The sequence below is a fragment of the Hemiscyllium ocellatum genome, chromosome 3 (genome assembly GCF_020745735.1).
Source record: "Hemiscyllium ocellatum isolate sHemOce1 chromosome 3, sHemOce1.pat.X.cur, whole genome shotgun sequence".
Taxonomy (NCBI): Eukaryota; Metazoa; Chordata; class Chondrichthyes; order Orectolobiformes; family Hemiscylliidae; genus Hemiscyllium; species Hemiscyllium ocellatum.
In genome coordinates this window covers 72,244,798-72,270,345 of record NC_083403.1, presented here as the reverse complement: position 1 = coordinate 72,270,345, position 25,548 = coordinate 72,244,798, and the positions used below count along the sequence as shown (strand labels likewise).

The 25,548-nt window shown below is 39.1% G+C and overlaps 1 protein-coding gene across 1 annotated transcript in view; it reads left to right on the top strand.

The window, feature by feature from the left end:
- serinc1 (serine incorporator 1) overlaps positions 1-25,391 on the top strand; it is a 47,621-nt gene extending 22,230 nt beyond the window's left edge. The window contains exons 5-10 of the mRNA XM_060850998.1: positions 531-668; positions 1,032-1,201; positions 3,813-3,903; positions 5,146-5,287; positions 16,881-17,111; positions 24,097-25,391. Coding sequence (XP_060706981.1) covers positions 531-668; positions 1,032-1,201; positions 3,813-3,903; positions 5,146-5,287; positions 16,881-17,111; positions 24,097-24,235 — 911 coding nt within the window. The 3' untranslated portion in view covers positions 24,236-25,391. The remainder of the gene's footprint in view (positions 1-530; positions 669-1,031; positions 1,202-3,812; positions 3,904-5,145; positions 5,288-16,880; positions 17,112-24,096) is intronic.
- The last annotated feature ends 157 nt before the right edge of the window (positions 25,392-25,548 follow it).

Below are 25,548 nucleotides of genomic sequence, written 5' to 3'. Positions count from 1 at the left end.
TTAAGTCACGAATGGATCAGAATGGGGTTGAGAAATGTATCAGCCACAATGGAATTATGGGGTAGACGTCATGGGCTGAATGGCATGATTCTGCCACTTTATCTTATGGCCTTGGGGAAAGGATGGAGGAATGGGACAAGCTAAATCGCCCTTGGAGAGAGTCAGTATGAACTCAACCACCAAATAGCTTCCTTCTGTGCTGCAATTATTCAAAGTTCCCTTTGTATTAAAACTATTAACTTTCAATGTTGTGATTTTTTTTTCTATGCAACATCCAAATAAACTAACAGACCTTGTGAAAAGATGCTCAGTTTTACTGAGTACATTTTAAGGTATACCACATTTGAGGGCTTTTAATTTTTTTTAGTTTAAAATTCATGTTTAGTGAGCCATGATTTTATAATTATTATTAAAAAACATTTTTAATATTCATTCCACAGATATGTGCTCAAAATATAGTATTTTTTCATACTTTAAATAGAATGCAAGTTAAACCAATTTCTGAGCTTGTCTTATTTGTTTATTTACAGTCTGGTTCTATGTTGGAATGGCTGGTGCATTTTGTTTCATCTTAATCCAGCTGGTCCTACTCATTGACTTTGCCCACTCCTGGAATGAATCATGGGTTGAAAAAATGGAAGAAGGCAACTCGAGGTGCTGGTATGCAGGTAAGGAGGAAAAAAAACTGAAGAACAGTAACTCCTGAGAGTGGTGATTTTTAAATAAGTGAGGCTAGGGTGACAAACAGTTAAATGTTATTGTTGAATACTGAAATTCCTGCATTTGTTCACTAATTGGGGTAAAACATTGTTTTCCATTTGAGTCCTGTTGAACTTCATCAACTTTGTATCACTTTTACCATCAAACCTCTGTGCTGTATCCTTCGCTTCATGATTTAGAGTATGTCTATCCTCAAATAGAATTAGTGCAAATAGTGATTTTTGCTTTTTTTTTAAAAAAAAAGCATAGTTTACTAAAATTACTATTAAATAATCCAAAAGACTAATTAGCCGATGTTATCTTTTGTACAGCATTGTTGTCCGCCACAGGCATGAACTACCTGCTATCCCTGGTTGCTATTGTCCTATTCTATTGTTACTACACGCATCCTGAGGGCTGCACTGAGAATAAGGTCTTTATCAGTTTAAATATGCTGCTGTGCATAGCTTCATCTGTCATGTCCATCCTCCCAAAGATACAGGTATGACCCAAAAACTTTGACTAATTAATGTAGATTTTAGAGCTCTATTGAAAAATTCATCTCATAATTTAATTTTGTTTTACCAAAGTAGACGTCTTCCTATGGGGTTGGATTCTAACTGTATTTACTGCTTTAACATAGGTTATTGCATATAAAAAAGAAATTAAAGTCATGTCAAAAATAGAGTTCAAGGAAGGTATTTAATCAGGATAGGTTCAGCTTGTTCATTGGAACCGCTTTCAGATGTTTAAGGAAACTATAGAGTTTAGCTCCTTTGCACCTTTTAATACTATTATATTAGATTCATGTCCACATCGGAATCTATCTGCAATTTGTTCATATCGATTGATACTCAACACCTACAACTTTAGAAAAAAAAAGTGATCTGACCCAGAATACACTACATTTTAGAATGAAGGGGATTTCAGATTTCCATACTTATTTGTTTGTGGATAAAATTTTACTTCTAACTTTCCTAACACTAATTTTTAGATTAGAGTTGCTGGTTCTGGATTTGACCACCAGAAGAAATAACTACTTTTTTCATACTATTACATGATTTTTAATTTTAAATACTCTGATTACTTTCTAACTCGAGAGAATACAATGCACCTTTTAGCCTTTGTTATTTGTCTGGTGAATCCCCACTATAGCCCCTTCAAGGCTTATGGTGTTCCAAAGGCATGATACCAGAAGTAAGTATTCTAACATGGCTTTCTTAGATCCAAAGTGAATAGCTTCATTTCTCTCCGACATTGAACATCACCTTCTATGGTTTTGCACACTTATTTAATCTGTACGTCTCTACTTGTATCTGCACAACTTAATGTGCCCCCTAAATTAAAGCCAGATAGTTCTTTTAAAAATTCTGTTCCTTCATACAAATTATTTATAAATAGGCTCTGGGAGTAGTTGAGATTTGACTTCAGGCCTCCTGGACAAAGGTAGGGTCATTACTACCTATGCAACAAAACCCTCCAGGTTATTTATATGCTGAGTAGCTGAGGCCTTATTATAGATTCTGGGGGAAGCATCACCTTTCCTATTCAGGCAATGTCAATCAATGGATGGTGCCTTTATCTCCACACTTTCTCTAACCTCCAAACTAATTCAACAATAAGGTTGTCATTTTTGATAATATCTTGTGCAAATTCCCTATCGATTATGTTCTGGTAATGGAAATAGAAAATAGCTGCACACATTTGCTTATAAACCCTGTCAGTGACTTTCCACAAAATTCAACTGGATTAGTCAGACATAGGTCATTGAGATGTACAGCATGGAAACAGACCCTTCGGTCCAACTCATCCACGCCAACCAGGTATCCCAACCCAATCTAGTTCCACCTGCCAGCACCCAGCCTATATCCCTCCAAACCCTTGCTATTCATATACCCATCCAGATGCCTTTTAAATGCTACAATTATACTAGCCTCCACGAACTCATTCCACACAGGCATCATCCTCTGCATGAAGAAGTTGCCCTTAGGTTTCTTTTATAGCTTTCCCCTCTCACCCTAAACCTATGCCCTCTCGATCTGACTCTCCCACCCCAGGGAGAATACCTTGTCTATTTACCCTATCCATGCCCCTCATGATTTTATAAACCTCTATAAGGTCACCCCTCAGCCTCCAACATTCCAGGGAAAACAGCCCTAGCCTGTTCAACCTGTCCATACAGCTCAAATCCTCCAACCCTGGCAACATCTTCATAAATCATTTTTTGAACCCATTTCAAGTTTCACAACATCTTTCCAATTAAAATGAGACCAGATTAATCACACAATATTCCAAAAGTGGCCTAACCAAAGTCTTGTACAACTGCAACATGACCTCCTAACTCATTTACTCAATACTCTTGACCAATAAAGGAAAGCATACCAAACACCATCTTCACTATCCTATCTATCTGCGACTCTACTTTCAAGGAGCTATGAACCTGCACTTTGTTCAGCATCCTAGGACCTTACCATTGAAGTGTATAAGTCCTGCTGAGATTTGCTTTTCCAAAATGCAGCACCTTGCATTTGTCTAAATTAAACTCCATCTGCCACTTCTCAGCCCGTTGGCCCAGCTGATCAAGATCATGTTGTAATCCGGGGTTACCTTCTTCGCTGTCCATTGACCTCCAACTTACTAACTACATCTCCTATGTTCACTTCCAAATCATTTATGTAAATGAGAAAAAGCAGTGGACCCAGCACCGATCCTAGTGGCACTCCAATCTGGTCACAGGTCTCCAATCTGAAAAACAACCTTCCACCAGCACCCTCTGCCTTCTACCTTTGAGCCAGTTCTATATCCAAATGGCTAGTTCTCCCTGTATTCCATGAGATCTAACCTTGCTGACCAATCTCCCAAGGCGAACCTTGGTCAAGTTTTGACAAGTGCAGATGATTTGTGTATGGAAAAACAGTGGAAGACAAAGCAATGAAAAGTAACGGATTAACATATAAAATCAGACACTGGCTGTATGTGTTCTGTCTGAATGGAGTGTGCTTATAGAAGGAATATTGAAGTTAAATAAGGTGTCCATTTGTAACTGTGTGTATATGTGTGTGTGTATATGCATATATAAAATTAAATTGAAGAGATTGTTGATATATTTTTAGGAGTCTCAACCTCGATCTGGTTTGTTACAATCGTCCATCATCACCTTGTATACCATGTATCTAACGTGGTCTGCTATGACTAATGAACCAGGTATTTTATTCATTTTTAGTTATTTTAGTTCCTACAGCATACCCTCCATTAATAATATCATGGGAATGTGAATAATGCTCCATGATAAATTCTCACCCAGAGAGGGGAGAATGAAAGTGAGCTTTTGAAGTCCAATAGTACTGCAGCAGCAAAGGACAAAGGTTTCATTGTGTATCATGAAACTTGTATTCCAGAATGCTGTTACATTGCTGCCTTTTTAAAAACATTCTGTTTTAGGTCTTGTTATGGAATTGGGAGGGAGGCACTAAAAATTATATTAATGCATTTCCTTATCAAATATTGATTTACATTTTGGTTTACAAAGAATTAAAGCATTAGAAAATGCTAAATCAGGTTGCTTGTGTATTTGCCATGTCAAAGGAAGAAGTTTTAATTTGTCTTTTAAAATGCAAATTTATTAATACCTTCAGATAGTATGTTTTTTCAGTAATTGTGTCTAGATGTTTCTAGGTATCCTGTAGTCATGCTTGTCACAGTTCATGCCATTGTTGTGCTAAGGCTAAAAATGGATAGGAAATGGCAGCTATTTCCACCTCAGTCTGCCTATACTGAAAAAGATTGTAATTGAAAAAACATTATGACAGTTCAACTAAGCTTAATTATTTTATTTTGGCAGTTGTTGAAGACTCCTACTAATCACAAATTAAAACTTGTTGACCTAGTGCCTAGATCAAATTTACTTCTATAAATGTAATGCTGATTTAATTCTGCATATTAATTTGATGAGACAACTTTGTGGCAATTTTAATTTATATTAAGGGAGTGAAAATTTTGAAGTGATTCATTACGATTAACAGGCTGATGGCTATGATTTACTGTGGTCTGGAATTGAATATGTTTTGTACATGTCACTGAATAGAAAGTGCTATTGAGACTGCCAGAAACTGGAGATATTGACTTTTCGAAATTTATACGATAGCTATTTTGTCAGCACGGAATGGGTGCCTCAAAGTGTTTGGATCAGTATGAGTCCAAGGCCTTCTGTTATCTCTCTTTAATTGAATGAACAAACTTTGAACTATTTATTTTTCATGGTCAGATTGGAAACATCGGCATAAAGAGAATGCTTCACCTTGTATGTAAATCAGTTAAATTAATCTTTAAATTACATTGCTTACAAAAACGGTGTTTTATGTAGCTAGCCATTTGAAGTATAGACAGTAATTTTGAGAAATAGTCAGACAAAAGGCCATTTACTTATGCGTGTTTAATTTCTTACAGACCGAAAATGCAATCCCAGTTTGCTGAGCATGATTGGGTACAACAGCACAGGGACTCATGTCCCTGGTCAGGTTATCCAGTGGTGGGATGCACAAGGAATTGTAGGACTGGTTCTATTTTTACTTTGTGTTCTATATTCAAGGTCAGTAATCATCAGATCTATGCTTTTATTATTAGTTGTCTTCTTTTCTCCCAAAGCTGTCACTTCAAATCAGCAATATAAATTTGTAGGAAGATTAATATAAAGTAAATGCTAACTAAAGTCATACTGCATATGGATTGAACTTGTAAGTTATGAATAATGGAGGAGTCGTCTCAGTTTGCTTGTAATTTAGATGCTTAAATGACACCATGGTTGATATAGGTTGTCACTTCCTCAAGGAGGGTATCAGGCAAGAACCTTTCTGTCTTAAAGCCATGTTGCATGTGTCATAAAGTCATTACAACAAAGGAGGAGACCATTCAGCTCATCAACTCACTGCTAGTACACTTCATAGCAATCTAGTAAGCTACATTTCTCCAGTCAATCGTTGTAGTCGACAAGTTTATTTCCCTTAAGTGCCTATCCACATTCCTTTTGAAATCATTAATTAATTGTCAGTGTTCCCATGACCCTTCTAGACAAAGGAGTTCCAGTTTATTGGCATTCGGTGTTAAAAAATTGGGTTTCTTACATCCCTCTATTTCATGCACAGAACTATTCATCTGTGTTCCCTAATCTTACACTATTAGCTCACAAGAAGGGCTTTCCTTTGTCTAACTTGCCCAAACATGTCATAATCTTGGAACAGTTTTATTTCCTCAACCTCCTTTGGTCTAAGGGGGACAACATTTGCTTCTCCAACTTAATTTTGTAGCTAAATTCCCTCATCCCTTGAAACATTCTGGTAAATCTCCTTTGCAGCTTCCAAAGAATCATGTTGTTCCTAAAGTGTGGTGGCCAGAACTTGACTAGATAATCTTGTGGCCCAAGCAAATAAAGGTTTAGCATCCCTTCCTTGTGTTTCTACTTAATCGCTCCATATTTGAGGTCTGCCATGCCATATGCTTTTCAACCTAGGTCTTGATTTTTGTTCCTGTGTCACGTGCACAGAGACAGAATAAACCCCAACTCCACAAACACAACTTTTAAAAATGTCTGCTTGTCCTTCCCTTCTCTTTTTTTTTCCCTCCAATTGGGGATTATGGGTTAGATTGGGAATTGTGCTGGATAACCTGGGAAAAGCTCAGGATTCTGTGAGTGACTGATAGAGGAGAGGTGCCTCTGAAATTTCGACCATAGTGTTGGAGACCAAAGTAAGGATGAGAAAGTAAAACATCCTTCCTGCCTATTCACCCTCTCTATCATACATTCCCCATGCCCTATCCAAGCCCGCCTAGTCCTATCTATCCACCTCCATGATGCTTCACACCCCCTGTGCCAACCTACCTATCCCCATGGTCGCTAATACTCCCCTGTGCTACCCTATGTCCATTTAGGCATCCCCTTGGCTCTCGTCTGCACACTCAATTATGCAGCACAAATCCTGTAATGAGTTATGTGAGTAGGCACTCTGAAAGAGCGATCACTTTTTTTTTAAACAACTTGCGCCCACTGTTTTGGCAGTTTCTTGGGGTACCACAACAACTGATGGAGTTTGGATTTCATAAATAAATCTGGAATTGAAAGCTAATCTCAGTGATGACGACCTTCACCTTCCATATCACCTCAGATTATCCACAAGCATACATGCATACAGGGTAAATATATAGTTCCATTACTTATAGTTCTATTTTCTACACAGTTAACAATCACAAAATACCCTTGACCCTTGCTTTCATCATGTTTCCACACAATGCATTTAGGACCAAAATCACTTTTTAGAAAAAGATTTTTCTCGTATCACCCTTGCTTTTGCAAATTATTAAATCTGTGCCCTTTTGTTCTTTTTCTTTACAAGCAAGAATAGTTTCTCCTGCTGACACTAATCAGTCCGATCATAATTTTGAAAATTGCTTAGATGCCATGTTAGCCCCCTTCTATCCAAGGGGAGCAGTCCCAAACACTCTAGTTTGTCATAAGTGAAGTTTCTTATCCCTGGAACCATTCTTGCAAATCTTTTCTGCACTCTCTCTCTCAACCTTACTATAGTGTGCCACACTGACTTGTGCACAGCATATGGTCATGTAGGTTTGATATCGCCTCCTTGCTGGTGTATTTTGTGGTTTTTGTAGCTTTATTAACTGCTCCCCTCATCTGTCCTGCAACCTCCAATGGTCTGTACATATGTACATCCAGCTCCCTGTACTCCTGCACTCCCTTTAGGATTGTGCCCCTTATGTTATGTTGGCTGTCTATGCACTTATCACAAATATGATCACCTCGTATTTATGTCTTGAACTGTATTTGCTACATATCCATCCATTCCAAATTATTTATGTCCTGTTTTGAAGTTCTACTCTGTCATCCTCACAGTTTACATTGTTCCAAGTTTTGCATCGTGTAAAATTATCCTCTGCAAATACAATATCTAGATCATAAATAAACATCAGGAAATGCAAAGGTCCCAATACCAACCCCCCCCCCGGCACTCCACTACAAACCTCTTTCCAACCTAAAAAAATATCCATTTCTGTCTCTTCTATCATTCTGACTGCTTTGTATCCAGGCTGAAAAACTGTTTGTATGTGCACTTGTGTTAAGAATAGTTAGGTAGTTGTTTTTGACTAATGCCGACTTGATGGGCTAAAGGGTCTTTTTCTGTGCTCTAGATCTCTTTGACACTTTGACCCTCCTATTTTGCAAATTACAGTTTTGTTAACCAGTCTTTTATGTGGTATAAGAGATGGTAACATAGTGGAAGAATAATCTCCTGGTCTAGACTGATGCTTGGAAACCATGATGCTAACTAAGTAATATAAATTCCATTAGCTCATAAATCAAGAACAAATAACTATAATTACAAAATGTAATAATTGTGAAATTACTGGATTGTTTAAAAAAAGCCTTCTGGTTTACTAATACCCTTTCAGGGATAAGAATTTGCCATACTTAACATATGGGAGGTTGATTCTCAGCTGCTGCTAAAATAGGCCAGCAGCAAGCCTATCGGTTATATAAAACTGAAACTAAAGCAGAAATTGCTGAAGAAATTCAGCAGGTCTGGCAGTATCTTTGGAGAGGAAGTAAAGTTAACATTTCAAATCTAGTGACCGGCTTCAGTTACATTGTGTGATGTTCTCCCCTCTATATTGATGGTTTCTTTGCTTTGCCGCCCTGGAATTGAGTCTTATAATTTTTACTTCGCTTCTGTTGGTGTGCTATTGTGTAGATAATCCTGCATTTTACTGCTGAACCTGGATCCCCAGTAAGTTGAATTGTTTTATGGTTACCTATGTCTGCTTTGTCACCTTTTTTGAACAAGGACTTCACACTGACTTGATTCTGGTCATCTGATGCCTCTTCAGTATGCACTTCTCCATCACAATCCTTGTCAGGACCTTTTATAAATCATCACACTAGTTGCTAGGAGAAATACAATCAGAATTTGAACATGTGCTTAAAACCATTTCAGTTTGCAAAGGGCTTTCTTCTTATTGACGTAACCATAGCTCTTCTGGGGATACTCAATTCTTTGTGTTTCCCTTTAAATAATTGGAGGCTATAATTATTCAAAATGTGAACTGTCTTGTGATGGTCATTAGCTTCATGCTTCAGGTATACTATGTAATGTTCTCCCCTCTATGCTGATGGTTTATTTGCGTTGCCAACCCAGAGTCGAGGCTTATCATTTATACTTTGCTTCTGTTGGTGTGTTTTTTATGTCCAAGTCATTCTCGTGGTGTTCTTATCAAAATTTTTTCACTTTTTAAAATTAATATAATCCTATATTCACATGAGTAACTCCTTTTTCTTTCTTTTACAATATTTCTAAATATATGCTCTTTATTTCACTTCTTAATTTGTCTACAAAGCATCCAAGTACATGTTTGTTTAGAGTGAATTTGACTAATTTCAGATTTTTTTTAATTCCTGCTAAAATAGTGTTTTTGAAATAAATTATAATGTGCTGTCTAGTTCAGAAATGATTAGGAAAAATTTTAATGTCTGGCTCCTCTGTGTTTTTCTATTCCTATTCATCAACTACAGTATTTTCTTAATCTCACTCATAAACATTCACCAAATCATTCTGCGGAGGATCACAGATTTAAATTTATAACCGTGCATTGTTCCAAAATCTGATTGAATTTCTAGTGAATGTCATACATAAGTCACTTGATCAAGAGAGACAGACATTTTTCAGCTTGGGCAGAACTCACTAACTATGAAGACAGAAATAGAGACTGTGGGAGGTCAGCCACTACGCATACCAAAGCATTGTGATGTGGAAGGCTGTCTAGAGTGGTAATGGAGGGAATATCAGAACAAAATAGAAATGTGGTAATGGTAGAGGGTTTTGTATTTGTAGAGACATTAGGAAAAGCCCCTAAAGTTGATTTTTTCCTTAATCAATGCCAGAGTTGAGAGACAGTTGGAAAGAGACAGAAAGATCCACTTCCTGGACTATATTGGCACAAAAGACTTAGGTAAGAATAGCTATTGTGTAATCAACCTGCACAGAGATGTTAGTACACATCTCTGAAGCAGGTGGACTTGAACTCTGGCATCCTGGAGTGGGGTAGGAGGGCCCTCTTAGGTGAGAATAGGGAGGCAGTTTAGGTGTTGGGTCAAGAAGAAGGGCTTATGCCAGAAACGTCGATTCTTCTCCTTGGATGCTGCCTGACCGGCTGCGCTTTTCCAGTAACACATTTTTCAGCTCTGATCTCCAGTATCTGCAGACCTTACTTTCTCCAAGTTAAAAAGCAGGCATTGAAAGCTAATTATTGCTGGATTGATACTGAAACTACATGCAAATTGACACAAAGATAGGCCCTGTATTCCTGATGAAGGGCTTTTGCCCGAAATGTTGATTTTACAGCTCCTCGGATGCTGCCTGAACTGCTGTGCTTTTCCAGCACCACTCTAATCTAGACAAAGATAGGCCAGGGCTAGTGAGAGAAAGCAAGTACCCTTTTCCTATGACATTCCTTGTAGTACTAGTGCAAGAAGGAGCTGAAGAGTGAGAATCCACCTGAACTGGAATGGGACCTATTGAAAAGCCCAAGGAGGGTGATGGCAACGTTTTTAAATTAGTAAAATTGGGTGGATAAGGGAGGGGAAGAATCTGAGAAATGAAACCAGCTCAGTAGGAATGAACTAGAAAAGGAGAGCAAACATGGCCAGGGAATGATAGTTATAAAATGGGGGGTGGAGGGTGGTGGGTAAAAAGATCATTAGTCAATGAGAAGAACTACTGGGATTAAAATCTTAGAACGCCCTCCCTATCAGCACACTTATTCTACATACAGTGCAGATTGCAGAAGTTTATAAATAGCTCATCGTGATCTTCTCGAGCGAATACGGGCAATCGGTGCTATCTGAGCCAGTGATGCTCAAATCTTATGAAGCAATAAAAAAAATCTTGTTTTTACAATATTATATGTAATGTCCATAATAAAACAGTAATAGTTTGCAAGGGATAGCTATATCATAAGTGAAGAGGTACAAACAATTAACAGACTGATATTTTCGAAAAACACGGCTCTTCCTGAGGATTCCCCTGCATGGTTGATACGCTGTAACTGCAAAATTGAGGAAAGATATTTCTTTCTTAAGAGTTTACATTTCACTGAGAAGATTTCAATCCCCATCAATCAGCTCCGAAAACTCTGCTAACAGGTTTTTTTGCTGTAACAATTTTCACCACAGCAGCTGAAATAATCTATAACTGTCTAAAACATCCATAACATTCTTAAAAATGCCAATTTGTTTTGTCTCGCAGGTTTAATGAATCCTTTAAATTTCATATCTACATGTTTTGCTATGGTTATACAGGGCATTGGTGAGACCACATGTCGAGAACTGAGTGCAGTTTTGCTTTCCTTATTTAATGAAGATGTATATGAATTGGAGGTAGTTGTAGAGGAGGTCTAGTGGATCGATACCTGGCATGATTGGGTTATTTTATGAGGATATGTTGGACAGGTGGGCCTTGTTTCCACTGGACTTTAGAAAAGTGAGAGTGTTTAAGATCCTGAATGGTCCCGACAAGGTGATCATGAAAAGGATGTTTCTCTTGTGGGTCAGTCAATGGTTAAAAGGGCATTATTTAGGTTTAGGAGACACCCTTTCAGGAGAATTTTGATTTTCTTGAAATGTTGTGCGGCTATGGAACTCTCCAGCTCAGAAGGCAATAGAGATTGGGTCTTTGATTACTTCTTAAAACTACGATGGACAGATTTTTGTTGGGTAAGGAGTTGAATGTTATCTGAATAGATTGGAATGCAGAATTCAAAACAAATAAATCAGCTATGATCCTGTTGAATGGTGGAGCAAACTCAAAAGGCCAAATTGTCTGCTTCTGCTCCTATTTGTACATTTCAAATCTTCACTATAAATTAGTCAGTTCTTATTTGGGTCATTCCCTATCTGTGCACCAACATTTGTTGAGATACATTGTTCACGAACAGACTAATTAACAGACAAGGCAACAACATTATCTCTGCCACCTCTTCAATGTTGGAGTTAATTCCCAAAATATGGCTGCAAAACATCAGGAGTGGGAATTGAAGTTGGCAGAGTATATCTCAGAACACTGTTATTGTTAGATATAGCATGGCAGTGGAGAAAAGTGACATTGCCATATAGTACAGAAATAGGATTAATACAGGTAGAAATGAAAGATAAATGATCAATCACACTAATAAGAGATACCTACATCTCCTTTTAACAGTGTAAGAGAGGTGGAAGAAGAAATAGACAATCAAATTAGAGAAATGAGGAAAGAGATTTCTGTTAGTGAAATTGATTGGCCATAGCATACAGGTAAACGGAAAGAGTTTCTATAATATGTACAGGACTCTTTCTTTTAAGTATGTAGGTATGCAAGAAGAACGACGTTAGAGGATCAACGACGTTAGAGGATCGACGACTAGATTTCATAAAGATTACAGAATACAAAAGTGAGGTGGGGAACATAGAGGCAAGAGTCACTATAATATAAGCTTTAAAATAATATTTTGAACTAAGCCATAAATATGAACAGGAGGAAGGTAATAGTTAGGCAAGGAAAAAAAAGGTAAGGAAAAAACCTACTACTGGAGGGCTGAGATTAGAATTAGGGAAAATAAGTGAAAATATGACAAATGAAGGACAAAAAATATTATTAAACAGCAATGGAAAACATTTTAAAGCTGTGATCAAAAGTGTTCCACTTAAAATATCAGTAATGAGGCATACCTATCCAAAAAAGACACTGATAAGGAAAGTTAGATGTAACCACTGTGTGCACTACTAAGGAGAGAATGATGATTACATAACACCAGCAGGGACGTCAAGAGGAAAATAAGAAGGCAGAGAGGAAATGTGAAATTATGTTATCAAGAAATTTATAACATGCAGTCCAATTCGTCCATGTCGACCAGATATCCTAAATTAATCTAGTCCCATTTGCAAGCACTTGACCCATTTCCTTCGACTCTTGCTGTTTATGTACTGATCGAGATGTATTTTTATTGTTGTAATTGTATCAACCTCAATCACTTCCTCTGGCAGCTCATTCTATACTTGCACCACCCTTTGTGTGAAACAGTTGCCTTTAGGTCCCTTTTAAATCCTTTCCCTCTCACCCTAAACCTATGCTGTTTAGTTCTGGACTCCTTCACCCGCCAACCCTGGCAAAAGATTTTTGTCTATTTACCCCATCCATGCCCCTCATGATTTTATAAACCTTTATATAGTCATCCCTCAGCCTCCGACACTCCAGGGGAAACAGCCCCAGCCTATTCAGTCTCTCCGTATAGCTCAAACTCTCCAACCCTGGCAATATCCTTGTAAATCATTTTTGAACCCTTTCAAATTTCACAACAACCTTTTTGTAGGAGGGAGAACAGCATTGTACACACTATTCCAAAAGTGGAGTAACCAATGGGCGGCACGGTGGTTCAGTGGTTAGCAGCACCAAGACCCAAGTTTGATTCCAGCCTTGGGTGACTGTCTGTGGATTCTGTTGCATTCTGTCTGTTTGCACATTCCCCTGTGTCTGCACGAGCTTCCTCCGGGTGCTCCGGTTTCCTCCCACAGTCCACAGATGTGCAGGTTAGGTGAATTGGCCATGCTAAATCCCCATAGTGTTAGGTGCATTAGTCAGAGGGAAATGGGTCTGGGTAAGCTACTCTGCGGAAAGTTGGTGTGGACTTGTTGGGCCGAAGGGCCTGTTTTCACACTGTAGGAAATCTTATCTAATCTAATCAGTGTTTTGTACAGCTGCACCATGACCTTCCAACTTGCTTAATCAAAGCTCTGACCAATAAAGGAAAGTATATTAAATGCCGCCTTCATTGTCCTGTCTACCTGAGACTCCACTTTCAAAGAACTATGAACATGCAATCCAAGGTCTCTTTGTTCAGCAACACTCCCTAGGACCTTACCAATAAGTGTGTAAATCCTGCCCTGATTTGCCTCTCCAAAGTGCAGCATCTCACATTTATCTAAATTTAATTCCATTTGCCACTCCTCGGCCCATTGGCTCTGTACATCTCTATGACTCTATTCAGTAGATAGATGAGCTAAAGTTTTTGTTGATAGAGGATGGACAGGATAAAATTATAGGCAGTGATAACATAATGGCACTTTTTTAAATTAAAAAAAAATTGCTTCTCTATTTACTAAGGAGACAGATTATATAGCCATCATATTGGAAAATGAAATCAGCAATGTTACAGCAATATTTAGAGTAAGAACAGAGGAAATATTAAATAAACTAATCAAATCCAGTGGATTTATTCCTGATGTGGATTGTTTTCATATATCAAGGATAGCAGAGACAATATTGTATATTAGTTTAATAGTTTGTTTGAAAAGAAGTTGTACCAGCAAACTGGTGGCTCATGATGTTATACCAATATTTAAAAGGGGGCTAGAACGTGTCCAGGGAACTGAGCACAAGTAAGGTTAACATCTGGAGTAAGAAAAAAACATGGAATTCCCAATAAAGGAGAACATTTTCTTTAAAAATCCAGAAACTTTGTTTTACCAATCTTATTGAAGAGATCACCATAGAAGACATAGAAGAATCCAGAGTAATGTAGTTGAGAACTTATCTACATTTCCAAACATTGTGATCAATTACCACATCATTGAATAATGGTGTAAGTGTCTCTAAGGAATAAGGAACAGAATGAATGGTTAGTTGGATGATGGGAAAATGGTATCTATTTAAGCTGAGAAATAACCTCTCAAAGATCGATGCTAGGACCACAGTTGTCCAGTATTTATATTGACATTCTCAACTTTGAACGCAAAACAAATTTTATAAATTTGTAGTTGACAGCAAACCAAAGTGGGAGAGCTGAGTATGAGATGGTTAGTATTAAAGAGGACAATCTCAAGAATTTGCAAGAAGTGTTCATTACTTGCAGAACAAGCATATCACTGGCAATTGAAATTCGGGAGATGTTACATTTTGGCAAGAAAACTAATGGTGGCATTTATTATTGAGAAAATAAGAATCTAAATGGGATAGAGGAGATGAAGTACAAACGTAACAATCACTAAAAATAGTGACACCAACTAAAAATGCTGGTTTAAAAAAAGCAAAAACCAAGCATTAGGGTTTATTTCTAGAAAATTAGAGAAGTTAAGCTGTATCTAATCTTGAACAAAACACATTTGGATACTATGCACATCTTTAGTTAACATATTATTAAAAATGATATAATGTGATGAAATTTAGCATTCCGTTTGAGTGTGCAAAACAACTGTGCTAAACTTATAAAGGAATGAGGGCAGAGTTGGCTGTAATGGATAGGTGATTGATGAGCAATTATCGGACATTTAAGAAAATAGTTCATGCCTTACAGCACAGATATAACCCAGTGGGGAAGAAGGAATCTAGGAAAGGGATAAAGTGACCATTAAGTTAGGGACAGTAGCAAATTGAAAGGAAGAAACATACAATGTGGCCAAGATTTGTGGTAAGCTAGAGAAGTGGGAAAGTTTAAAAGTCAATAGAGGATAATCAAAAAAGTAATAAGGAGAAAATATTCTGAGGGCAAACTGTTAAGTAACAAAAGCAGTTAGTAAAAATGTCTTTTAAAAAAAAAGAGAGGCAGAAGTGAACATAAGCCCCTTAGAGGATGAACCCTGGGTGGGGAAAAAATAATGGGGAGCAAGGAAATGGCAGAGGAGTTGAATACATACAAGGGGGATTGATGGTTTAATGAGTTGGTGTGATTTTATATGAACTTCCATAAGATGTTTAATAAGGTGCCAGCTAATAGGCTTGTCACAATTTGATTTAAAAAAAGCAATGGCTGCATGAATACAAAGTTGGTCTGTCGAATCTCATCAAGACCCTTGAGCTAATTAACTACCATGTGTCTTTGACAAATCCATACGGCTTTGCATAATTAATCCACAATTAAAATAGGGACAGAAAAATAGACTGTCAGCTCCAAGATAGGAAGCTGAGAATAGTGATAGGATGGTTGTTTTCAGAATATATTCTGCACTCTTGAGACCTTTTGTGTCTCTTCCACCTACTATTCAACATGGAGGCATGCTGACTTACCAACTGAAGACAGAGTATGGAGTAGGTGGTAATCCGCAGGACACTTCCTGATTCATATTTGAATTGCTGCCATTAGTCTCTTGACTATGATTTTTCTTTGCTTAATTTACTTAATTAGGGAAATATTAACAATGATAAATTTTTGGGTGGTTAACAGTGAGGAAGACTGTATTGGGTTACAGGGAGGTATAAAAGGAGTAGTCAAATGGGCAGATCTGTGACAGATGGAAGTTAACCCTGATAAATCTTAGGAGATGCACTTTGGAAGAAGTAACAAGACAAGGGAGCACTCCGTGAATGACAAGACACTGGGAAGCTCGGCAAAATGGATCTTGGGGTATTGGTTCACAGATCCCTGAAGGGTAGTTAAGAAGGCATACGGGATGCTTGTCTTTATCAGTCTTGCCATAGATAAGAGCATGGGGTTCATACTGGAGATGTACATAACTTTGGTTAGGCCAGAGCTGGATTACTGTGTGCAGTTCTGATCTCTGTAGGAACGATCTGATTTCACTGGAGGGGTTGCAGAGGAGATTCAACAAGAAGTTGCCTAAAATGGAGCGTTTCAGCTGTGAAGAGGAAGCTGGATTAGCTCGGATTGTTTTCTTTGGAACAGAGAAAGTTGAGGAGAGACCTGATTATAGGGGCATGAATAGGGTGAATATAAAGCAGTTGTTCCCTTTAAGCAAAGCATCAGTAACAAGGGGGCCATACTCTTAAAGTGAAAAGCAGGAGGTTTTGAGGAATAACTTTCACCAGAGTGTTTTGGGATTTCAAGTGCACTGCACAGCAGGATAGTTGAGGCATGAAACCTCAACTTTTAAAAAGCAGTTGGATGAGCACTTGAAATATTCAAGGTTATGGGCCTAATGCGGGAAAGTTGGACTAATGTAGATAGTATAGTTTTGGCGGTACAAACATGATGGACTTAAGGGCCTCTTACATTATGATTGTAAATAATCACAAACCAGAAGAAATTAAGGGTAATATGCCCATCCAGTAACTACTTAATAATGAAAGTGTTCTTATCTGTTAACTCTGTGATCTGGTAGTATGAATTTAATTTCTTTTTTTCCTTCCCCACAGCATCCGCACCTCGAACAATAGCCAGGTCAACAAACTGACGCTAACTAGTGATGAATCTACGCTGATAGATGAAGGAGTTGGTCGAAGCGATGGTTCCTTGGAAGATGGTAACAATGCACATCGTGCAGAAGACAATGAGAAAGATGGTGTCACCTACAGTTATTCCTTCTTTCACTTCATGCTGTTTTTGGCTTCTCTCTATATCATGATGACACTGACCAACTGGTATAGGTATGTAAGCAATTTAAGTTAAACATCTTTACCATTCTGCAGTACTACTCTGTCAGTAGTAGTAGCTAATTGTTAGTACTCTATATGTTGCTTCTTTTCTCACAAAACATGAGCCAGGTACATATTTGAAACATTTTTAGATGCATGTTACCTCTTATACCAATCGCCATGACATTGATGTTTAATGTCAAAAAGAAATAGTCATAGAACATAGAAAAATACAGCGCAGTACAGGCCCTTTGGCCCTCAATGTTGCGCCGATCCAAGCCCACCTAACCTACACTAGCCCACTATCCTCCATGTGCCTATCCAATGCCCGTTTAAATGCCCATAAAGAGGGAGAGTCCACCACTGCTACTGGCAGGGCATTCCATGAACTCACGACTCGCTGAGTAAAGAATCTACCCCTAACATCTGTCCTATACCTACCACCCCTTAATTTAAAGCTATGCCCCCTCATAATAGCTGACTCCATACGTGGAAAAAGGTTTTCATGGTCAACCCTATCTAAACCCCTAATCATCTTGTACACCTCTATCAAGTCACCCCTAAACCTTCTTTTCTCCAATGAAAACAGCCCCAAGTGCCTCAGCCTTTCCTCATACGATCTTCCTACCATACCAGGCAACATCCTGGTAAACTTCCTCTGCACCCGTTCCAGTGCCTCCACATCCTTCCTATAGTATGGCGACCAAAACTGCACACAATACTCCAGATGCAGCTGCACCAGAGTCTTATACAACTGCAACATGACCTCAGGACTCCGGAACTCAATTCCTCTACCAATAAAAGCCAGTACGCCATATGCCTTCTTCACAGCACTATTTACCTGGGTGGCAACTTTCAGAGATCCGTGTACATGGACACCAAGATCCCTCTGCTCATCCACACTACCTAGTATCCGACCATTAGCCCAGTACCCCATCTTCTTGTTACTCTTACCAAAGTGAATCACTTCACACTTACCTACATTGAACTCCATTTGCCACCTTTCTGCCCAGCTCTGCAGCTTATCTATATCCTGCTGTAACCTGCCACATCCTTCCTCACTGTCAACAACTCCACCGACTTTCGTATCATCCGCAAACTTGCTCACCCAACCTTCTAGCCCCTCCTCCAGGTCATTTTTAAAAATGACAAACAGCAATGGTCCCAAAACAGATCCTTGTGGAACACCGCTAGTAACTGCACTCCAAGATGAACCTTTACCATCAACTACTACCCTCTGTCTTCTTCCAGCCAGCCAATTCCTAATCCAAACCTCCAACTCACCCTCAATGCCATACCTCCGTATTTTTTGCAGTAGCCTACCATGGGGAACCTTATCAAACGCCTTACTAAAATCCATAAACTTCACATCTACATTCTTTACCCTCGTCCACCTCCTTAGTCACCTTCTCAAAGAATTCAATAAGGTTTGTGAGGCACGACCTGCCCTTCACAAAACCATGCTGACTATCCTTGATCACATTATTCCTATCCAGATGTTCATAAATCCTATCCTTTACAATTCTCTCTAAGACTTTGGCCATAACAGAAGTGAGACTCACCGGCCTATAGCTACTAGGGTTATCCCTACTCCCCTTCTTGAACAAGGGAACCACATTTGCTATCCTCCAGTCTTCTGACACTGTTCCTGTAGATAACGAGGACATAAAAATCAAGGCCAATGGCTCTGCAATCTCCTCCCTTGCTTCCCAGAGAATCCTAGGATAAATGCCATCAGGCCCAGGGGACTTATCTAGTTTCACCCTTTCCAGAATTTCCAACACCTCTTCCCTACATACCTCAAAGTCATCCATTCTAATTAATTGTGACTCAATATTCACATCGGCAACAATGTCCTGTTCCTGAGTGAATACTGATGAAAAGTATTCATTCATTGTCTCCCCAATCTCTTCAGCCTCCACATGCAACTTCCCACTACTATCCTTGACTGGACCTATTCCTACCCTAGTCATTCTTTTATTCCTGACATACCTAATATAAAGCCTTTAGGTTTTCCCTAATCCTACCAACCAAGGACTTTTCATGTCCCCTCCTTGCTGCTCTTAGCTCTCTCTTTAGATCCTTCCTGGCTACCTTATAACTCTCAATCGCCCCAATTGAACCTACACACCTCATCTTTACATAGGCCGCCCTCTTCCCTTTCAACAAGGGATTCCAATTTCTTATTAAAACACGGCTCCCTCACACGACCCTTTCCTCCCTGCCTGACAGGTACATACTTATCAAGGACACTCAGTAGTTGCTCCTTGAACAAGCTCCACATATCAATTGCGCCCTTCCCTTGAAGCTTACTTTTCCAAGCCACGCATCCTAAGTCATGCCTCACCGCAACATAATTTCCCTGCCCCCCAGCTATAACTCTTGCCCTGCAGTGCACACTTATCCCTCTCCATCACTAGAGTAAAAGTCACCGAATTGTGGTCACTGTCCCCAAAGTGCTCACCTACCTCCAATTCTAACACCTGGCCTGGTTTGTTACCCAGAACCAAATCCAGTATGGCCTCACCTCTTGTTGGCCTGTCTACATATTGTGTCAGGAAACCCTCCTGCACACATTGGACAAACATCGACCCATCTAACATACTCGAGCTATAGCTTTCCCAGTCAATGTCTGGAAAGTTAAAGTCCCCCATAACAACCACCCTATTGCTTTCACATTTCACCTGAATAATCCTCGCAATCCTTTCTTCTACGTCTCCAGGACTATTAGGAGGCCTGTAGAAAACTCCTAACAGGGTGACCTCACCTTTTCTATTTCTAACCCTAGCCCAAACTACCTCAGATGGCGAGTCTTCATCCATCGTCCTTTCCACCGCTGTAATACTGTCTTTGACAAGCAATGCCACACCTCCCCCTCTTTTACCCCCACCTCTGACCCTACTAAAACATTTAAACCCTGGAACCTGCAACAGCCAATCCTGTCCCTGTTCTACCCGGGTCTCCGTAATAGCCATAACATCGAAATCCCAAGTACCAACCCATGCTGCAAGTTCACCTACCTTATTTCGTATACTTCTCGCATTGAAGTATGCACACTTCAAGCCACTTTCCTGTTTACAGGCACCCTCCTTCGAGATTGATGCCATGTTCCTTACCTCCCTACACTCCAGGTCCTGCACCTTAAAGCTACAGTCTAGGTTGCCATGCCCCTGCAGAGTTAGTTTAAACCCCCCCCAAAGAGCACTAGCAAACCTCCCCCCAAGGGCACTGGTGCCCCTCAGGTTCAGATGTAGACAATCCTGTTTATAGAGGTCCCACCTTCCCCAGTTATCCAGAAACTGGGATCCCTCCCTCCTGCACCATCCCTGTAGCCACGCATTTAACTGTTCTCTCTCCCTATTCCTCGACTCTCTATCACGTGGCACGGGTAACAAACCAGAGACAACAACTCTGTTTGTTCTAACTCTGAGCTTCCAACCTAGCTCCCTGAAAGCCTGCCTAACATCCTCACCCCTCTTCCTACCTATGTCGTAAAATTTTTGACACCAAGAAATTCAAAATTGCAGGCATTGTATCTTTAGTGAAGTATAATTATTGCATTTGTATGTTTTGTTGCGAGAGGAATGTGTCATTTCCCTAATATTTGCTGTCCATCGTGGAACTAAGCAATATTGAAGAAGGAATTATTAGATTGATTCTAATTTATGTATCAAGCCCTTTCTGCCATTCAACATGACCATGACTGAACCTGTATCTCAACCCAATACTATTTCTCTCTCTCCCAGTGCTGCTTTGTTTTTAATCTCTAGAAATCTATCTATTGCTTTTTTAAACATACTCTGTAATTTGGCCTCCACAGCCTTGTACGATAGTGAATTCCATAGGTTCACCACCCTTTGGGAGAAGAAACTGCTCTTCACCTCAGTCCAAAATAGCCTATCCAATAGCCAGAGACTGAGACCTCTTGTTCCGAACACCCCTGGCCAGATGAAAGATCATCCCTGCCTCCACTCTTTCCAGCCATGTCAGAATTTTGTACGTTAATGTAATCTCCTCTCATTCTTTTGAAGCTCCAGTGAATGCAGGCCTAGTCGATCCACTGTTTCCTTATACAACAAACCTGCCAAGCAGAAAACTGTCTGGTGAACCTTTGCTGCACACTCTGTAACAAATATGTCTTTTCTTTAGTGAGGAGACCAAAACTGCAAGCAGATATGCTCACACTAAGTCACTACAGCTGCAGTGGGATATCCTTGCTCCTACCCCTAGTGGGATATCTATGATTCACTGCACCTGCATTTTCCAACTTGCTCAACTTGTCAAAATTGCCTTGACACCTCTTTAATTCCCTCACACCACTCCCAATTTTACCTAATTTTGTGCCTAATATTTGAAAATATTTTATTTGATTCCTTCATCAAAATTATTTATATTTGTATGCAAATATAGATATAAATGCTGATCCTATGGTACCCCACAAATCACCATCGTCTACGCCAAATACAGTTTCCTTTTTGCTAAACAATTCACTTTTTAAGCTATTCAGTTATCCCATTTCCCATGTGTCTGCTGTTCTTGTCCTTCTGTATGGAAGTGGTTGTGGGTTTGGAGGATGCTGTCTGGGGATCTTTGATGGATTTCTGGAGTGCATCTTGGGGATGGAATATGCTGCTGATGCTTATGGATGCAGTGCCAATCAAGTGGGCTGCTTTGTCTTGGATGGTGTCAAGCTGCTTGAGTGTTTGTTGGTGCTTCACTCATCCAGGTAAATGCGGAATATTCCACCAAATTCCTGACTTGTTCTTTTAGATAATGGGCGTGCTTTTGGGAGTCACGAGGGAGGTTGTTCGCCATGGTATTCTTTGTCTCTGATCTGCTCTTGTAGTTACTGTGTGTTTATGTGGAGCATATAGTTTTTGGTTTTGGTGGCTTCATTGGTGTTGGTGGTGGAGATCCATTGCAGTTGGCACTGTTGGGTGTCAGGGATGGTGATTAGATAATCTCTTGTTGGAGATGGTCATTGCCTGGCATTTCTGTGGCATGAATATTACTAGCCATCTGTAAGTCTAAGCCTGAATATTGTCCAGATCTAGTTGCATTTGAATGTAGACTGCTTCAGTATCTGAGCAGTTGTAAGTGGTGCTGAACGTTATACAATCATCAGTGAACACATCCATCTAATGCTACTGAGCTTCTCCGGATAGTTGAGTCCACACTGACCTGGATGGCAACCTTGGATCAAACTGGCAGTTTGATCTAGTGTTGTGGCCATCTATCTTCCCACCTTAGGACTGACCATGTCCTCTCTCTGCACAGTCTCATCCACCAGGACCTTTAGGTCAAAGTTCGTAAAGCAGGTGCTGACTCACCCTTACCTGCCACGTCTGGGCCAAATGACTCGATGTGCTGGGCATCAGGGAATTGCTTTCATTTTACTGGGTGCACAACAGTCCTAAGTGTGGTGCAAAGACTAGGCATTCCCAGATATTGCAGAGGTGTTGAGCTGTTCCACATATTGTGAGATAGAGATTTGGGCTCTCAACAGATTAGAGAGGCACCGTTGGGGCATGGTATCTAGTTAATGAGGCAAGTTTGGGGTAGTAGTATAAGAAACACAAGAGGGCATAGGTTTAAGGTAAAAGAGGAAAAGTTTAAGGGAGATGTGTGAGGAAAGTCTTTTTTACAGTGGTATATACCTAGAACCCATTGCCAGAGAATGTTGTAGATATGATCACATTTAAAAGGCATTTAGACAGACTTGTGAACAGGCAGGAAATAAGATGGTATGGACCATGTGCAGGCCGGTGGGATTAGTTTAGAATGGCATGATAGTTGATACAGAAATGGTGGGCCGAAGGACCTGTTCCTGTACTATTCTGTTCTATTTGATATTCTTTGTTGGGTTAACTGGTCTGTAATTTGATCCCAGTAAAAAATTCTCTGCTCTTATGGTCATGTTTTTTATTAAAAGGACTTCTCACAAGAAGATTATTTATAAGATTATTTCATTATACAAAACCCTAGTTGATTCCTCAGCATACTAATCTTAAATTAAAAATATAAGTTAGAATTTATTCATTTGCACAGCATTAGTGCTAATATAATTTGGCAGAATAAATCTGACTTGAGCAGCATTTTTGCATGTATCTCTGATTTCCTGTTTAATGCCAACCTTTGCCTTACACTACTGATTTGGAGGTTTATGAATAATTCCTACTACGGTCTTCTTTTGCTGCTGCTTTGCTCCATTTCTTCTGAATCCTCATCTAGATTTTCTGACTCAATATCCTTTCTCACTAGCAACATCATGCCACCGCCCTTTTTTCCTGAACTAAAGACTGAACACCCTTGGATATTCTAGTGCCAGCCTGACTATCTTTGGCTGTAGGACATACTGAATGGCAAAGGAGAATGCCAATCAGTTACATCCTTGTTCCTGGCATCAGGGAAGCAATGTACTACCCTGGTGTCATGTCTGTGGCCATAGAAACATTAATATGTTAGCTTTATGATCGGGTATTCTATCACTATTACTCAACATTTTCTGTCAGTCCACCCTGATCCTGTGGAAATACAAGCCACTCCTTGTGCCATCAACTTGGTTTGTTAGCATTTATGAAATTGGGGTGAGAATTTAACTTAGCAGTCATGCTAATCATGTAGTCAGCACAAAAATGCTCACCATTTGGGTTTACATGAAAATCATTGCTTTTGTGCTATTGGTGGGGAAACCTTAGCCACTGGAGGCTCATATCAGATAGTACAGCATATCCTGTGGTCTTCTAAAGATTAGTACTTGGAAAGTTCTGCTTGGAATTTTTAACATCATCTGTTCTGAGGCAAGAGTCTGGGAATCCTGGGGAGGATAAGTTAGAAAATAAAAGTAGTGGAGAGGGTTTGCAATTGTTTCCAAACCCATTGAAGTGATAGGGTAAGTAAGTGGCATGATAAGAGGAAGGATACATAATTTTAAAGTATGCCATTGTTTAGAAAATTAATATGCAGGCAACGAGTTTTGTTTTCTTTTCATTCTCAGCCCTGATTCCTCATATGAAATAATGACAAGTAAATGGCCATCAGTTTGGGTGAAGATTTCTTCTAGCTGGATCTGCATCCTGCTGTACGGATGGACCCTGGTTGCTCCACTTGTGCTGACAACTCGTGATTTTGATTGAAGGATAAATTTAAGAACTGCTTTCTGTTGATATGCCTGGGATTATGCAACTAAAATCTAACTGCAGTGTTAAACAACTAGTGTGTGCTACCACATGGTATTTATTTCCCCTCCACTTTATTGCATAATTGGACTAAATGTTTAACTTTTCTTTGAATTGCACATTAAACGCTGTTTACTAAAGTAAAATATTTGACTTGTAGAAATATTAGAAAGTGTGACAATCTCCAAAATATTATGTGCGCATTTCTTTAGAAGTGGAAAAGGCAACTTATTTATTTGCTTTACAAAAAACATCTTGAAACATGTGAATGATCTTTGTTTTCAGCTCTGCTTACTGGTGTCTAGGAAAAGGCTTTGTCAGCATCTGTATAGATTACATTTGTCTTGTGTAGGAATTGTGGTGCACAAAACTTAAATGTGAGTAAAGATTAGTATTGCTGACATTTGACTAACCTTGCTTTTAAGCTAAGTTGACACAGCTACTATGTGAAGTTTGTTGTGGATGTCATTATAAACAGAATTGTTCTTGCTTGTGTGTGATTATAAACTGTATTGAATGAATTTGAATTCCTGTGTCTACACCAATCATTTGACCTAGGCTGGTTAGCTTAAGTATAAATTTCCAACTAATAATGATTGGTGAAGGATAATGGGATCTCCAAGTATAGGAACTGGATGTCGTGTATTGCCCAATTGTCTTTGTACTTCAAAGTACAATTTTTGCATGCATAATGGTAACTGAGCCATCCTTACTGTTAATCACAACGTCGATGTACAGGTACTACTTATGAGGCCTAATCCACCATTTATTGGTAAAATGATTGGAAACACTTTTCCCGCTTACTTGAATTTTAAAAAAATTAGTATTACTGATGGATGGTATCATATGCCTAGCTCTGAAAGCAATATGCCACAAAATTTTATTAATCCATTTTCCTTTTAAAGATGTTGTTTTCTTATTTACATGATTAAAGTTTTCTTCAGACAAAGCAAATGTATATTTCTTACTGATACCACATTTCCCAATAGTGCACTATACCAATCACTTGTCACAGGAGTAAGCCAAGGTTGGATCAAATTAACTAATTCTACAATGTATATCATAAAATTGAGGGACATTTGCCTAATGAAGCAAAAACGTCTTTCATGTAGTATTCTGGTAATAAAATAAATGCATTCATCTTTAGACTCCTTGCATCACAGACCACCAGCTTCAAAGAATTGCAAAGTATATTTCATAGGTGAGATGTTATATTATATATAACACACTTTTAAAAATGTTTGCAAGTAAATCTGATTATATCACCAATA